The sequence below is a fragment of the Molothrus ater genome, chromosome 15 (genome assembly GCF_012460135.2).
Source record: "Molothrus ater isolate BHLD 08-10-18 breed brown headed cowbird chromosome 15, BPBGC_Mater_1.1, whole genome shotgun sequence".
NCBI lineage: Eukaryota > Metazoa > Chordata > Aves > Passeriformes > Icteridae > Molothrus > Molothrus ater.
In genome coordinates, this window is record NC_050492.2 from 8,639,180 (window position 1) to 8,657,257 (window position 18,078).

An 18,078-nucleotide genomic window follows, 5' to 3' on the forward strand; every position below is an offset into this window, starting at 1 on the left:
AATTTTAAATGTAAGCCCTAAAATGTGGTAAAATAGTGAAAACTCTAAGTGGAGAGGAAGGGATTCAGCTACATAATTTTGCACTTTTCAGATGCCAAGTGTTCCTGAAGTTCTGAGTTTGGGGCAGTTACGCTCTGTATATGAAATCTAGACTATAGCCTGAGCTTCAGTCATGCAGAAGAGGATGAGTAGGCTCTGCTAGAAGCAACAGGCTTTTGGTGTTTTCAAAAGCAGAAAATACTTGAGGGTTTGGCTTTTTCTTTCCTTTCCAAGAGGACCGATGGTAATAAGAGATGCATTATGTAAATAATTTCTGTGGTGAAGACCTTTATCCAACCAGCAATTTCCACAACAAATTGCTGGTATAAAAATCTGTAAATGCCCCACTTAGGAAGCAGAAGGAATTGTGACATTCAAATATTCTCACCTGAAGCAAAAAGACAGTCTTTAGCAGACCAGAAATGCAACAAGCAGATTACGTCCCCAGAGACAGAAGAATATGTTTAAAAAAGCTTTCAAGTATCTTAAGAGCAAAGGGTTATTTGAAAACCAACATGTCAGTCAGATATTTTGACATGAACATGCTGGTTCCATCAGCCCCTCTATAGTAAATATTTCAAGATAATCTTTTCTGAAATAGAAAACTGGCTGCTTGGTTTGGATGCCCTCATCTCTGCTGGATTCCTCACAGCAAACTAAGGCTCAGCAAGACCAAGCTATTCCTGGGACTGGGAGAGTCTGAGAGACTGAGAACATAACCAGGCTGAGGGGTTGATGGCAGTGTGGGGAGATTTGCTGGTACAGCAGAGAAACCCTCAGAACCAAAGATTTCCGAGTGTTTGTGCAAGATCTACCAGCCCATCCCCAGCCCTGAACACCTGATGTGGCTCCACCTTCCCAAGAAGGTTCCCTAATTTGACAGGGAATGTAGGCAACTCCGTCCCTCTATCTGCAGGGCATTTTGAGACTTGCTTTGCAGCAAGGTGCCATAACTGATGGAAAAAAATAGTTTACTTTTAGAGAAGAGGGATATTTTCCTCCTTTCACAGCTGGCAGCTCCCACCCAGACCCCCCAGCAGAGCATCCTTCCTCAAGCCAAGGTGTCAGCAGAGAGAGGAGAAGAAATCACATTCCCCCTGCTCTCAACCCAAGGCCAAGCAGCCAAAACTCCCCACGATTTTCTGCATTTACTTTTCTTTACTGCCCTCGCTCAGACAGAATGCTGCCCCTCTGCTGAGCCTCCTGCAGAAACCGCTGACATTAATCTCAGAAGCAATTCAGACAGAGGGGGGAAGAGCTCTGTAAACCCAAACAAGATTGAGACCATCTGGCAAAAAGAAGCAAACCTGTTAAGAGACCACTTTGTCCTTCCTGCAACTTCAGCACAAGCTGTCAGAGGCGTTTCAACAGGAACAGTTTTCCTTTACAGCACACAGTGCTCAGTTTAGTTTAGGCTTTTTTTTCCCTTCAGTATTGTTTTGTTTATTGTACCAAAGCTGGTGGGATTGCTTTTGAAGGAAGTGTAATCCAGCCTGAGTAGCAGCTTCAGAGCCTGGACCATCATCTCTAAACCTCAGCCCTCAATTACATAAGCATCTGTTTGCAATTCATTGTAGGGAGGGAATAAAACAGCATTCAAAGCAACAAGAAACTGGACAGAAAGACACAGAAATTTTTTATCATTAGCTCTGCTGATGCTGTTTCCACCTCTGGATCATGTTTTGTGTTCTAGGACTGGCAAATTACAGAGAAATAAAGCAGGAAGTTAACCTGAAGGCTTGATGGGTGCCACCATGATACTAATTGTTTTCTTTTAGCAATTCTGATTAAATTTTGTTAGGAAATCTAACACCTTAATCTTGGATAAAGAGGCATGCTAATGGCTGTACCAATTTTAGTGACTCTTTTGACTTTTATGTTTAATTTGATGTTTTGCGTGGAGCACAAAGAAGAAGGGTATGAAGGACTGCCAGGCTTCAGAGGCACATCAGAGTCCTCTGAACATTAGCAGAACTCTGCTCTGAGTGCTCCCTGGTGGGAGTTACAATCAATTTTAACAGAAGTTAATTGCTGCTGTAAACATGAAAATAAATCAGCAATACAGGATTGACTTGAGTTGCTCTGGGGCTGGGGTTTCTGAGGACAGGGATGGGACACCTGTTCTCATCTTACTGCAAAGCTCCCATACCTTCTCAGTGATTTCTCATGGGCAGCTCCTTGCAGCACTGACTCCTCCTCCTCTTCTTCTTCTTCACAGCACAGCCAAAAAACTCCAGCTTACTTCTCACCCACTCTTTTATAGCCCTCATCCTCATTGGACACAGCTGTGTCCTGTTAAGGGCAGGCCTGTTCCTAATCTTTGATAATTACTACAGCTGCCACTCCTCAGGGGTGAGACTGCCTTCTGCACTATCTTTATTTCTTTATATTCTATCCCCCCACAGACACCCTCTCCTGCTCTCAGCTGTTAGGCATGGAATAACTCATCTGTGCATCTTCCACAGGTGGAGTTCTCTTGACCCGTGGTGGCTCAAGAGCCATTGGAGGAGCCTTCCAATGGTCAAGACTTCAAGGAGGAGGATGACAAATGGATAGATGATGCACAATTCCCAGTGTTGTTTGTTGGTTTGGAGCCTTTTTCAGCACTGGGCACTTTTCCTTTAGTACTGGGAGAGGGAGGAGGCCATTACTGGAGATCCCCCCAAATACAGCAGCTGCTGTAGAGCCAAGATTTTTATGTTTCTCCCCAGTGAAGAAATTTCTTTCCTGAATTTCTAAGACATCTTTGCCCAACATTGCAGCTCCACAAGCATTAGCAATTCCCACATGATGGCTGCACTTGTGTGTAATTGGAAGGAGAAATGGCTAAGCAAGTAATTAGGCAGGCAAACTATTTACAGACATAACCACTTTTCAGACATTGAGTTCAACAAGAACTAGGTATTAGCAGTGTGCATGTAATTAATCAATTAACTGGTGTTTTGGTGATGTATTTCTAAATCTGTATTTACTCAAGCACGTAGCAATCATTTGTATATTGCCCTGGAAAAGGTTAGGTGCTGTCAGGTAAAATTCATCATACTACAATCCTATAAATAGCAACATTTTTTTCTTTCTAATAATTTCTGCTCTCATGCAGTAACATTTAGGGAGATTGGTGTCTTTGTTTTCCAAGGTTTTCCTCTTGCACAATAATAGAAATTTGTTAGATTGAGGAAACAGATTTATTTTTCTCTGAGTTAGAGAAGAACTGTGTGATTTCAAAGCTGGAGGATATTTTGCTGAGGCCCCCAGGAGTAAAGACAGTTTTTGTTCTTATAAATTTATTACAGCTGAGATGGATTAGTACATAAGAGCTTCTGATGTTAGAGACACGCATTTTTCAGGACAAGACTAAGAAATAAAGGCCTGGGATTGCAGTGTAAGAAGAAGATAGAATCATTTAGATTTGAAAAGACAGTGTAAAATCATCGAGGTCATTACTCCAAGGTAAAAACTCTGTTTCTTGAATATTTTTTTAATAAAATAAACTGGGGGTTTTTTTTAAAGTAAGTAAACACCCCTTAACATCTTGGTTGCTCTATGGGCTTATGCTGTCTGTCTCACAGTGCCAGGTTTGTCCAAAGGAATTTATCCTAACACTCATTCTTGAACTTAGTTTGCACTTTTCCAGCCCTTTGCTGCCTGCCAGGTGCCTTCCATGGTGCAGCCACACTCCCCCCTGCTGGCTGCTCCAAGGGCTGGCCAGCATCAGGGAGAGCTGTGAAAAATAAAATATTTTTCTATCTAAGGTGATTACTATTTTTTTCTGGGTATTATTTCAAGAAAAGTTGTCCTCAGCAATGATGGTCTCACAGACCCAGCAAGGTAAGCTTGCCTGCCAGATAAAATACCTTCCTCTGCCTCACCATTGAGCTCTTTTTGCAATACAACTTTTATTTAATAGTTTTAATTGCCCAGGCCCAGGCAGGAGCAGGCAGCATTCCAGGCAAGCGTTAGAGATGACAGAAGGATCCTTTTATTCTTACAGCCACTGCCCACCAGCAGAAAAATACATCTTGTTTGTGCTATGATGCCCAAAGCATTCCCACTAAAATGAGAAAGGGTGAGCATAGGGTTTTTCCGGGATTGGAAGATAAAGAAACTGCCCAGTTTGCTGTCCTGGTTCTCTTTAACAAGCTCTTCCTGCAGGTCAGTCCCGTGCAGACCAAGGATGATGCAGGACATCCTTCTCACAAACCACTCAGCCACAGCAGAGCATTCAAATGACACCTCCTCCCCAGTCCCTGAACTGCTCCCCTGGGAGTGCCCCTGGATAAACTGCACAGCTCATGTTGAGATAAAATTATAACAAATTGCCCAAAAGAAAGTTTCCTCTCAAAGTGCCCCAAAACTCCTAGGATATTATGGATCAGTTTGTGGTACAATCCAGCCCAAAGCCTCTGTACTCAGGATCAAAGACAGCTTTCCTTCTCTAGGGATCACCTATTCCAATGCAGAGAATCTTTCCCAGGAATGATACTGAAAATGTGACACTGCAGCTTGGAAGATTTTGGCTTAATTTCTGCATGATGCCATTATGCCCTTCACTCCATCCTTTTCCTCCCCAAACAATGTGGAATATAATTCTCCTTTTCTGAACATCTGGCACTCCAGCTGTTAGCATTCACAGTCAGAATGCATTAGAAATTAAAACCACTTCCAGATTAACTGGTAAAATTTGTCAGCTAATACTAAAAGCACCATTTTAGATGTTTAAAAAGCTTTGCACCTTTATAAAGGATGATCAGCTGTTCCTCGCCCCAGTGACTACAACTCAAGAAGGTTCACCCTGTAACAATTTGGAAATTTAACTATTAACAATTAGCATGAGTTAACCTGAAAAGATACATCTAAAGTGAGTCATTAGGGCTTGTTGCAATGGAAAAACTATGCTGTGTGGGTACTTTTGAAGTTTTAATTTACTGTTCCCAACTTACAGAGGGGGAACAGTTATACAGAGAGCATAAAGATTTTCTGCAGGGACAAAAAGCACTTCCATCAATCCTCACAAGCCACCATGTGACACAGCAAGATGGTGCTGGAGGTGCTGAGAAAAATATACAACATAATCCTACTGATTATCCTCAACAGAGCCAGCTGATAATGAGGGTCAGCTTTGTCATCAAATAACACAAGGATCCCCCAATTCATGTAATCTCAATTTTAAATATTTCAGTGGCCTGGGTACACCTGTCAAACTCAACTCCAGTTCTTAACCCCATCAACTTTCTTAAATACCAACACTTCAACATTGTTTACAGAATAGTACAAAAAGATTAAATCTGGTTTCACTTAATCTTTCCTAAAACCTCAATGAGTGCACCTCAATAAGGATAACACAATCTACATACTTTATTTTTAATCAAGATAGGAAATTTCATAGATTAGTGATTTTCAGTGTTAATAACAGGGCAACAGACCTTGTAATTAAAAATAAATTTCAGAAGGTTGCTAAATGATTTTGATAATGATTTAAGGATCAATTACAGAAGAGATATCATTCTTCTTTTTCTAGGTAAATATATTGGAAACAGTGGAGCTGAGAGCTCTTGTGTATTAACCATTTTTTTTATTACAGCAAGGACATTCATATGGTCTGTATCAGAAACGTTTAACAAAAACCAGTACAGGGACTTCACTTTAAAGGACACTTGATGGTAAAAAAAAAAGGTGCAAAAATGATGTTGTTAGTTCTGCTGCTTTGTGGAAGCTGGGATATATGGCCTTGAAGATTACTGCTCTATCAGCCTTAACATGAGGATTTAGCACTCCCATAAAGCTACTCAGCCTTGCAGGAACACAAAATGCAGCTTCAGTTTGGATTTGGGACAGGCCAGGGAAGCTGCACAGCACAGGGGGTGCTGTGGTGCTGCAGACCATGCGCACACCAGCCCTGCCACAGGGCAGCACCAGCCCTCAGCTTCCCCAGAGCATCTGCTCAGGGATGTCCCCACAAGAAAACTTCCACAAGAAACAACACAAACCAGAAGAGACCCCAAATCCTCTGTCTGCCTTGGCCTCTCAGCAACAAAAATTATGCTGAGCCTGTAGCAACCATGGCTCATCTGGCCTCTACAGTGCAAAGGTTCTTTTTGGGCTTGGCTTTCTGATACAACTTAGAAACAGCTCTAGAGCCACAGAATCCCAGTATGGTTTGGATTGACAGGGACCTTAAAGATCATCTAGCTCCAACCTCCCCTGCCATGGGGCAACCCAAGGTTAGGAGAAACCTCGATGATGGTAATGATGATGTAACTGTAACAAGGAACAAAAATAAACAGTTTGCTGCTACTGAGCAGGGATCAGCCCCACCTCAGCTCTCAACACCCCCATCACAAACCGTGAGCCACCTCTGGTGCTGGTCTGGCTGCACAGTGAACCAGCTCAGCACCCTAAAATGACTGAAAATCAGCCCAGGAATAAGATTCAAAAAGAAAGTGGAATTTTTCACAGGGTTAGGAAGCCACTTACCTTCCAGAGCAGGCAGCATGGTGAGGCAGGGACAGCAAGAGCCTCCCCTGGGGCTGTCAGGCTCTCAGTACCCAGGGCCTGGCTGGTGCTGCCCACGGGACCTCCCAGCACACACCTGCAGCTTTTACCCCCTGAGAGCAGCTCAGGTGAGGAGCTCTGCTGGCAGACCCTGCTCCTTCCCTCCCAGAGCAAGAACAGCTGCCAGATAACAAGTCCCTCCTATCCCCCCAACCCCAGGAGGCTTCACTGCCTCCAGTTTTAGGCAGAAAATTGAAGCCTGAGCAAGTAGCTGCTGCCAGCCAGGTTTCTACCAACAATAAAAGCAAATAAAATCTCTCCCACTGTGGCTCATCACAGGTTTCCTAAACTGACCATAATTTGGAAAACCCCTGACCAATGTTTTTAGTAACAGGAGTCTGTGTTAGAGACACAGAACTCTCTCTTTTCCCTTTCTATTATTTTTATAGCCTTGAAATTCATTTAAGAGATAGGACATTTTTCACCTCTACCTTACAAATTAATTTCCCGTAACTCAAAGCACCCTGCTCAGATAAACCCTTCTCTCTTCACCTTGTACACAACTGAGCAGCAGCCAAGGACAGTTGACTTAGAGCTGAATAATATGCACTGGTGCTAAATGAAAATTAAACCATTAATATTTTAAAATACCTGATTTCCTGGATAGTAAAAGTGAAATGTATCATTTGTTTAAACTATCCTATTCATTATTTCTTTCCTCATTCCATAACTCCCAGCCACTAACAAGAACCTACATAAATAGAGCTTGAACTTTCATCTTGGGAAGTTTAATCTGAAAGCTCTTCAGGAGTATTTTATTCCTTTTATCAGAATATTGATGGAAGTCATAATTCACCTTAATGTGAGAAAGTTTCCTTTCTTCACTAAAGAAATTCATCAAGACATTTCTTGTTGGAGAGATGTGACATAAATCCGCTTGCTTTTTCCTCTGTTTGATCTCAGCACTTTATGAATATTTGATTGCCTGCTCTTAATTTTCCACAAGCAAATTCAATTAAAGAAATTAAAACCCAGTAGTTCAACCCTGATTGCCCCATCAGCAAATGGCTCTTTTATTGCACAGTGGATGACATATGCCACGCTCTCCTGGTGCTGCTGGAGCCCTTGTAAAACCGGATCAGGAAAAGCCTTTCCCTCTTTATTGGTGCTATTAGGCAACAGCTATTGACCGCCCAAGCCAATTCAGCAGCATTTCCCTTGCTCAGGCAATAGTCCAAGGGCTATTGAGGATGAAAAAACATCCTTGGAGTAAAAAAGTCAGTCATTGTGTGCGTGTCAAACCTTTCACAAGGGCGAGGTCCCTTCTCCCCGGGAGAATGACACACAAGTGAGCCCGAGAAACAACTGGGCACCGCCGCGGGGCAGGGTGGAGCTGGGACACCAGCTTGGCTCCGGGATCACCGCGATACAAAGGAGCTGCACTCTTACACTGCAGGGCCTGGATGGCACCGTGCCCCTTTTGGGATACAAACCACCAGTGCCTCCTTTGGGATACAAACCACCAGTGCCCCTTTTGGGATACCAACCACGGCTGCTCACTAGCACTGCAGCCCCTGCTACTGAACGCTGGCCGTCCGCAGTGCACAGGTTTCAACAACACATTTGACATTTATCGTGGCAGTATCATTCGCTGTGATGCATCTGCAAACTTTGCTGTAACCAAACCATCTCTTATGGCAACTTTCTGCAGTAACTGCCAACCTGACAGACTCACCACAAAGTCCTTAAAATTAATTAGCATCCAAAAAGAACATCTGTTTAGGTAACTCCCCAAACTAAACCCACTGTTTAAAGAACTTCAAGGATTTCAAATTCATATAAATTCCCTTTGAATTTAAAGTCATTCTTATAAGCTGCCCTTGTTATCACTAGTGAAAAACATAAATTTTAGAAATATTTCTATTTTAAAACATTTTTTCTTAATTCTGTGACAGAGGATGTGCACCCCAGTAGAGCAAGCAAAGAACACTGCTCATCTTAAGTGCTTGTAGTACTTGAGCGAGGCAAATCTCTGCTCTGCTAGAGAAGACACACGTGCAAACCATCATTCCATGACCTCAAACATCACTTACCCAACTCCAAAGGTTTCAGTCCTGGTATGACTTCATGAGCAGAAGGCTCATAATAATGTGATTTTCTCCTCTAAGGTAACCTCATGAAGAGCATTTTCAGAGAGGAAGTACATGGGCAATTCAGCCAAGGATTGATTTAACACTTGCAGTCCAGCCCAGGAGTCATTAGGCCCAATTACCTAATGAACATCCCACGTCTGTGGGACAGGTATTGTCATGGCACAGCTAAACCTACGAGCATTTTAAAATGTGCTGATTGCAAAACAACCTGGTTTGCTAACTGACCTAAACCAGGCCTTTGCCTTCTGTGAGGTTTTTAGGGAAAGCTGTCAATCATGCCATCAGCTGTGTGCATTCCTCCTCCAGAAGTTGGTGGGTTTGCTGTAAGGAGCAGCTTAAAAGCTGTAATTATTAATAAATATCTCTTCTTAGAGACAGCCTATCCACAAGGACGATTTGAAGAAGCAGGGTAAGGAAATGCAAGATTATTCCTCAAACATAGTCCTAAAGAAGACACTGTTAGTTGTTCAGAAAGCTGAAAGAACACACTTACATTGGTTTTACTCTACCAGTTGAACTGCACTTCAAGAGCTTTGGAAGACAGCCAACATGGATAAAGTTCATATCTATGAACTCCAGAAAGTAACACAATGTGCCTTATTTCTACTAATTTAGACTAATGTTAATTTTCTTATTTTTTTAACAGTATTGTAGCTATTGTAGCTATAGTGAGGGAAGTGGCTGAAAATGTAACATTTGTCTCTTTGGCCTAATTCTTTGGGTGGGTTGAAGAGAAAATGAAACTTCTCACGTGGGTATCACTGCACTTCTGCACAGGCAGGTTGATCACTGTGGGTCCTGTGTAAGGCCTGTGGGACCAAGCTGAAAGGAACAGAAGCTTCTGCTAAGAATGAACATACTATTTTCTACTGTCAAAATCGCTACACTTTATAATCAGTAACTTTTTTTAAGGACTAAGTCACTGAATTTCTTGGGTGCAAAAGCATTAGCTACCTCTCAAATTCCCAGATCTAAACATGCTAAAGAAGCTTTGAGAAGTAACCTTTCCCTTTAGATCTTGGCCACAGCAGTGTTACACTTCAAAGTGGGTAAGTTCAGGTAAGAATTTCAAATATCTTCCACAAGAATTACAGACTAAATAACTTAAGCTAAACAAATCTTGTTAAAGAATGTATTAATTCCCACAGCTTAAAATATTTAATTTAAGCCTTGCTATCTACCCTACACAGCATTCAACAGATGCACATAACAAACCTTCATACACCCAGTATGGGCAACAGAGAAGATGGTTTTGAAATGGTTTCCAATTCCAAGCATAAGCAAGTTCTCTATGGTAAGTTACTGTATAAAAGCAGTGAAACAGTTACAGTAAGAAACACAGGCTTATTATTGTCATTTATTTGAAAAACCTTATTCAAAATATTAAGTGATACAAGTCCAAATACAATAAAAATTACTGCAAGAAAAGAGTTTTGGGATATTTTGTTTGTGCTTTACTTTCTGTGTTTATGAAAAGAATGCATTTAACAGTAGGATATAGAACTTCTAGCATTTCATTCCTAAAGAGTACCATGCCTTCAGACTCCTCATGCCAACAGGCGTGACATTTATTTGTTTCCAAATGTTACATAACTACTTGAATACCAAGTTATTAATTATGGGGTTCTGATTCACCATTATTTACAAACATATCAGTCTGAAAACTAAATCACAAACAGAATGTACAGAAAACTAAAATTTTATATTTTACAACTAATGAAAACATAAATAATGGAAGTACAAAAGACAAAATTAAAAATAAAAAAAAAAACAAACCCAAAAAAACTACTGTAGCAGTAACTTGATTTACACTAATGCATAAATGTTTGTCAAAAATGAGAGTGCACTGTCCACAGACTGGCACTTACTTTCACCTGTCTGTTACCTGGGTCAGAAAAAGAACCAAATAAATTATTCTTACAGTTTCTCCCATTTATAATATAACAAATCACACAGCCATTTCCCAACTGTCTAAAAATTCAACAGAAAGCTTTGATGTATTGAAAGCCTGTCAGCTATCTACATTTTAGTAAAATTATTCAACAAGGCTTGTTTTCCACTCATTAATTACAAAGACAATGAAGTCATAAATAGCATCAGAGAAAAAAAAGGAGAGTCAAGAAAAGCTGCATACCTTCACAAACACCTTAAACATTTTAGGAAATATATGGTACAGAACTTCTGAAATAAAATGGGTTATACATAATTGTTATAAAATTATTTATGGCATGAACACATATATAAATTATTAAATTGCCATTCTAGCTATTTTGCCAAAACAGGATCAAATTATGCAACAAGAAAACAGAATCAGAATAAATGAGATGAAAGACTTGCAGCATCAGAATTTAAGCACAGAAAAAATTATATTTTAAGTTTGCAATATAGTGGAATTTATGAGCCATGTAAGTGATTAGCAAAGAGATCATTAACTTGATTTAGTGATGCCAAAGTCATTAATTTATTAGACTTAAAATATTTTATGCTTATTTTTTGTAGTATGACTATTAAGACTGCTCCAGACAGAAGAGAATGATGCTTAATGAATGGAAAGAGCACTAATTTATTAAATTCTCAATCTTCACAGTTGCTATAAAACCCGACCAAAGTAGCAAACAGATGGATCATGGCCTTGATCTTCCATGAGATTTAATCTCCAAAACATCCAGGTCAAAGAGAGTACATCTCATTTCTGTACAAGCAGCTTATTTAGAATACCTGAATATCATTACATGACTGGGCAGGCAAAGAGTGATAAGTTCAGCAAACTCGAGTCACAGTGCTTTCAGAACACATAGTCATTGGTTATTTTCAGGGAAGGCATCGCTTCGTTGACGTTCTGATCTAGACGATGGTACTCCACTGTCCTGGAGCACAGGCCATCCCTCCATCTTCGGCTCTGCACCAGTAAGAAGATCTGAAACAAAACAGGACAACTTAGAGATGCTGTGCAGAAACATCCTGGGTTTGAAGCTTCACAGTGGTACTGACACCATGGTTTTACCCCCCATGCTGGCAATGGCATTACAGTAGCAAAGACAATACATTTTTTAATCACTTATTTGAATGGCTCTCAGATAAATTTTCAAAATGCAACAGCCTTCATCATCTTCCCCTATAAAGAGCCGGCAATGCACATTACAGATAGGCCACTGCACAGTGAAGAAGGTTTTGGGGTTTTAGCTGCTTTTCTTTCCAAGTCCTGCAAATCCTCACCCAGATCAGTGTTCTCCCCCAAAGATAAACACTAAACTTTCCTCATATCTAAAAAGGAATCTGTGGTTTAATGCAAACTTGTGCATGCACTTCTGCTGTGTCTGGTTGGGCTGAAGTTAATTTTTAATGCTAGCAATATATTTTGGAATAACAACGATCAGACTATTTTTGAGACACAGAGAATTAGTTTGTACTGAAGAAACATTTACCTGAAAATAGTAACCTAGTAGCTTCTCTATGTAAACCTGGAAGCAGCATTAAACATTTTCTAAAAGTTGGTAGTTACACCCTCAGAATGTCTATGATATGAAGACCATATTAAAGTGACTATTAGAAAGATTATCACAATCATAACCAGTCATAACAAGAACATTCCCACACAATTTGCAGTTAAACCTCCCTTAATTTCTTGTCTTCCTGTGCAGAAAAAAAAATAGTTAATTGTTCACCCCCACTTGACTTGGCTCAGGTCTCCTTTACAGAATTCACGTTGTGCACTGCCAGTGTCCATTACTGTACTGATTGATTACTGATGTTACCAATTAACTCATTTTCTTATTGTAAATATTTGATTCAAGTTCATTTTCATTGTGAAGATAAAAATCACACTAATGATCTGCACATTAGTGGTCAAAGACTTAATTCTTTAAAAAGCCAAGTTCCTCTTCTTAAAAACATGTACAAGGGAATGCAACTTTATTTTAAACACTCCAGCTGTTTCTCTCAGCCTTTCAGAGCACACCTACCTTCCTCTTATTGTGATAGGTGACATAAACAACAGCTACTAAGAAGGCAACTACCACCAGATGAAAAAAGAAATGGCTGTCTTCTTCTTCATCCAACCCTGAGACAGAAACAGCTTTTATCTTCTCATCAAGGGTCTTGATCTCCTCATTGTAATTGCTGATGGTGTCAGAGTTGTCATCTTCTGAAATCTCTAGAAGGTCTGGATTGTATCTGGAATTTGGTGTCATTTCATAAGCATAGTCATCTCCATCTGACTCCATAGTTTCTTTGATGATGGGTGGGGAACTATTTAGTGTGTCTTTCAAATCTGTTAGAAGATCTTCTTCCTCAATTTTAGTATCTTCAGAAGCATCAACATCCACCTGTGATACTGGACTAGCAGGGACAACAGGTGACAAAGAGTCACCGTTTGCTGTAGGTGGCTTTCCTGCAGTCACTGAATTGATTTTGGCCTCCTTTCTTGCTGAGCTTAAACTCTGCAAGCTGTCTGTCAAATTTTGGGATCTACTCAGTGTTTCATTCTCACTTGCAGAAGAAATATTTCTTGTATTAAGAATATCCTCTTTCACAGAACCTGAGAAAAGGATGAGAAACAATCAGCACTATGCACAAGGCACTGACTTCTCTGACAGAAAACTATTGCCACAAATTTCCTTCACAGACAAGAAATCACATGAAGAACACAGCATATGGCACACTGCAAACTTTTTAGCATTCATATGCAGAAATACATACTCCTGCACTTTGGCAACTTCCAAAGAAAAGTCTTGAGTGGGACAGGAACTAAAGTGTGGAAGCACATGCCTTCCAGATTAGTGTGGCAAAGCGTCCCTGAAAAAACTAGCACGCCTGTTTTCCAGACATAAGAACTTCAAAGAGATGTCATCCTTCCCTCTGAGGATCCATGACATCTTGTAGACTCATACATGATTAGCATTTTCTCCATCATCAAATTCTTCCTCCCACTGAATGAGCTGAGGTCTACCAACGAGGATGTTCTCAGGAAAGTTTTTCCTGCAGTTAAGTTTTTGATCTTCCACCATTGCATGTTTTACCAACAAAGAATGGGAAGACACTGTGAAGTCCCCTCAGTCAGGACACAAGACAGCAGTACCTCCTCCCAGGCACTGATTTTTATTGAATTTGTAGACACTGAAACAGATTTCCAACCTTCCATTACCTCAAATGAAACTACTGAACCACGGGTTAAGAACAAACACTGCCCATGCTCCTGGAGGAAAGCCTTTTGTTGGCAGCAATTATTGTAATGAATTAAGTCAGAAATGGCACAGTAACAATGCACCCTCAGGCAAATTCACAATCTCTCCAATGCTGGGAGGACTTTGCAGAACTACATAAAAAACAAGGTGAGCATTAAATCCAGATACAGAGCCTACAGAGCCCACTGTCCCTTTTCTTTATCCCAAGGACAGTAAAAAAAAAAAAGATGGAGACAGAATTTAATAGCTAATTTTTTAAAGCCTAAAAATGAGCAAACTATTCATGTTTGCAGCACATAATTACCAGATTCAAATCCAGAGGCACCTTAAAAAATGTAGAACTTTTAGAAATTTTAGACTTTCAGCCTGCATTTTCATTTAAAATGGGAAACCATACTTGCCTGTTATTTTGGCATGCCAAACTAATTTTTCATTTTACAAAAGCAACAATACTTTCATTAAACATTTTCAAGGCTCACAGGAAAGTTGCAGACTAGAAATGAAGCATTCGATGAACTTCTCGTGTCAGGTTACTTGTAAGTAAAATATTACAGAGGGGACACTGAATCACGTTATTCATGGAACCTGTATGTTTGCTGAGGTTCAGTTACAACAGAGCTCTTGTTTACATGGCACACTTCTGCAGTATGAATTACTCTTTAACCCAACTGTAAAACACAGAAGATTCAACTCATCCCACATGAAGCAGACACCACGGTGCCTCTCTGCTGAAATTCAAAGTCAACCATTTCACATCTACCACACTTTTTGCTGCTGAAAAATCTACTCATCTGAATTATCATATCAACATTAACTTGTTCAGTTCTTATCCAGAACAAGTTTAGGGAATTCTGACATCTCCTCAGGTTTAAGCCAGCTAGTTGCATATGCAGAGATAAATATGAGGAAAGGCAGTTACAGGATTATTTCATGTTTATAGCTACTGGCATATTGTGAGTGAGGTCAACCTTACTGCTACCCTCCCCAAACAGACAAAAACTATTTAGAGGGTAATAGCTAAACTGTTAGAAATACAAACAAGCATATTTCGCCTATAAAACTACATTGCATCTGGTCTTACACTTTAAATTCTTCTAGAATTAATTTTAACACTGAAGTTTTAGAAGGATATATTAATGCAAGGGACTCTCAGTGACTACTGCTGCACCTTCAGACTGAGAAAGAGCAATTTCCTATTATTCCTAAAATATGCCTGGGTTTCTGTTTTAATAGCAGCTGGAAGTTTAGCAGCTAAACCACAACTGATTTATGGTATTTACCCCAAACTATTTGGCATTACAAACGGTGGTTGCACTGTTTACAATTACACAACACTGTCAGATGATTTTAGATCCAGAGATGCCTCAGCTTCAGGAACAGATACTAATGTTCAATCACGGTGACAGAATTAGCAACATAAACACTGCACATAAAAAACCCATCATGGTTAAAACTCACTTCCAGGAAAACTGCTTTTAGAAAGCAAGTTGTTTCATGACTCCAGAAGTTAAAAACTCTCCATTTCCTACAGATTTCTGTCCCAAATTCTTACTGCCTGGCCATTAAAGCAGGTGGGGGACAACACAAATACAACTGGTGTGGAGATACTGACAAGCACGGAAGGAAGTGATGGATCAAACAGTTCCCTTTTTTTCCTTCCCTAACTCCTTTCTCTTCACTGCCCAGCCAGTACTCCATCCAAACCAAAGGGAAACTCACTGCCCCTAACACACGCATTTCTTATTAGCCTTCGGTTACAGCCGCCTGTAATTTTAAGGGGGAGAAAGAAAACACTTAACTAGGAGTCAACCTGCAGAATAACATAAGCTTAATTTCTAGGGGAGGGAAGACTAAAACCAGGCACGCAGCCAGAGTATTTAGATGAAGAATCCCGTCTGATGAATGAAGTGATCAGCCTAACTGCTCTGCACAGCAATAAAAGCTCTGCACGCCTGGCAGGCGGCCTCCCGCACCCCGCTGCCCTTCCCCTGCGCACAGCCCAGCGCCCGCTGCCCCCAGCCCAGCCCGGGCAGACCAGAGAGCGGGGCCAGGCCCGGTCACCTCACGGTAGGACCCGCGCCGGCCGAGGCCGCACAGCGCTCCAGGCCCAACCCGAGACCGGTGAGAGAGACCGGCGGGGCCACCGCGCTACGCCCACAGCCCACAGCCAGCCCCGCCGCCCGGCCCCGCGGCTCTCACCGGGGGATTCCTGCCCGCGGGCCGCCAGGGCCCAGCCGCAGAGCAGCAGCAAGCACAGGGCGCGGCCCGCCGAGCCCCGCCGCTCGCCGCCGGCCGCCGCCATCTTGGCCCCCTCCGCGGACGTGGCGATGGCGCCGCCCCTCGTGAGGCGGCCGCGCACGCGCACGGGCGGGAAGGCGCGGGGCGCGCGCAGGGGCCGAGGGCGGTGTCACAGAAGCGGGGAACGGTGGAATGGTGGGAATGGAACCGTTCGGTCACGGAGCGCTGGAATCACACGGTCATGGAACCAGCAGGGCTGGGAGACCTGTTTGACCCTCCAGACCAACCCTCCACCAGCGCCGCCACCGTAACCCCTAAACCACATCACCCAGCGCCCCATCCCGGCGCCTCTGAAACCCCTCTGGGGCTGGTGACTCCACCGCCTCCCTGGGCAGCCGCTCCAATGCCCGGCCACCCCGACAGAGAAAAGGTTTTCTTTAATATCTGATCTGAACGCTCCTATCTCAGCTTTAGGCCGGCTCTGCCCCTCTCACTGCTTGTGTCTGCCATGCTCCTGGGAGCTGACTGCACATGGTTCTTTTGGACCGATGGTATCTTGGAAGGGCTCCACTTCTCTCAGGAGCGCTGGGTTAAATGAGACAGGAAATACTCAGGAATGGCTCCCGGTGAGGGGAAGCCGGCCTTGCCCAACCTGTGGGCTGTCCCTGAGGTGGCTCTGCAGTGTCCCTGAGGGGGAAGCCAGCCTTGTCCTGGTGGCTCTGCAGTGTCCCGGTGAGGGGAAGCCAGCCTTGCCCTGGTGGCTCTGCAGTGTTCCTGAGGGGGAAGCCAGCCTTGCCCAGCCTGTGGGCTGTCCTTGAGGTGGCTCTGCAGTGTTCCTGAGGGGGAAGCCAGCCTTGCCCAACCTGTGGGCTGTCCCTGAGGTGGTGGCTCTGCAGTGTCACGCTGTCGCAATGGCATTGCCTCATCGGGCACATCTCGCACCGCAGCTCTTGCCATCTGCAGCCACCCACGGCCATGGCCTCCTCGTGAAAAATACAAATACTAATCAACAGCCACTGAAGTTGATCCAAGCTGTTCATTGCCCACATGTACTTGTTTATAGGGAGGTAATTCACTTACTAAATTCTGTAATAAAGGACAAATAAGTCACGTTATCTTGTTTTACCCATGAGATAAACACATGTGTAATGTGCAGTTGTCAGAGCTTAGACAGTGCTAAGAACAGTGCCACATCTGGAATTTAATTCTACTAAATATTTTTGGTTTGTGTGATACAAAACACGCACCAAGATGTTACCAGTCTTCTGCTGGAGCCACAGATGTAGATGAAATTGTTTTCACAATTAATACAAACACAGAGTAAAAGATGACATTTCAATATTTTATTCAAGTCAGGTTTGGGTTTTTTATCCATTTTTAGTAGTGTCAAGTACAGCATTTTGGGGTCTAGTTCCACACAAAATGGAAGACTCTCTAAAAATGTACCCATTTAGTTGCTAAAAAAAAGTGGTAATAAAAGAAAATTCCGTTTTAGAATTAGTGATGCAACTATGTGATTGCAGTTGCAAAGACTCTTCCCTGATTATGTCCATTTTACAAGCTTTTTCATCAGTGCAAGGGGAAGGAACCACAACACAGGACAGGCAGTATTGGCTGAGTCACATCAAACCTCCTCCACAAGGACTTGGACAAGGTAGACAAACCTAAAGCATTCTGGAGACAGCAGTAGGTGGGGGATAACCAAGTAAGACAAACCATGGATGAAACACATATCTAAAAAAATAAATTTTAAAATCCCTTTTTCAGACAATTTTGCACATTCCCTCATTGACTGAAACCTTAGGTGTCAGAACATTTTGCTTACACAATGAACAGTACAATAGAGTGGTCTGCAATTCCCAGGTTTATAACACATTATCACATTCCTTGTGCCATCAATATATTAGTAGAGGTAATCAACACCTTCCTTCTTCTTATCACATGGCAGCTGACAGATGTGATGAGCAATTACA

General features: G+C 42.1%; 1 protein-coding gene across 1 annotated transcript; it reads right to left on the bottom strand.

The window, feature by feature from the left end:
• Window positions 1–10,021: 10,021 nt before the first annotated feature.
• C15H5orf15 (chromosome 15 C5orf15 homolog) lies at window positions 10,022–16,171 on the bottom strand. The gene is made up of 3 exons (XM_036391833.2): window positions 16,067–16,171; window positions 12,647–13,221; window positions 10,022–11,601 (listed from the first exon to the last, which is right to left on the bottom strand). The coding sequence occupies exons 1-3, from the start codon at window positions 16,167–16,169 to the stop codon at window positions 11,470–11,472; spliced, it is 810 nt and encodes a 269-aa protein (XP_036247726.1). The 5' UTR covers window positions 16,170–16,171; the 3' UTR covers window positions 10,022–11,469.
• Window positions 16,172–18,078: the final 1,907 nt, after the last annotated feature.

Bases quoted from the DNA above. Each gene is read 5' to 3' on its own strand.
- C15H5orf15 (XM_036391833.2), bottom strand. From the start codon at position 16,169: ATGGCGGCGGCCGGCGGCGAGCGGCGGGGCTCGGCGGGCCGCGCCCTG. The intron at 13,222-16,066 runs GTGAGAGCCGCG...TCCTTTTCTCAG, and splicing joins CCGCGGGCAGGAATCCCCCG to GTTCTGTGAAAGAGGATATT. The intron at 11,602-12,646 runs GTAGGTGTGCTC...GTTTTGTTTCAG, and splicing joins CCTATCACAATAAGAGGAAG to ATCTTCTTACTGGTGCAGAG.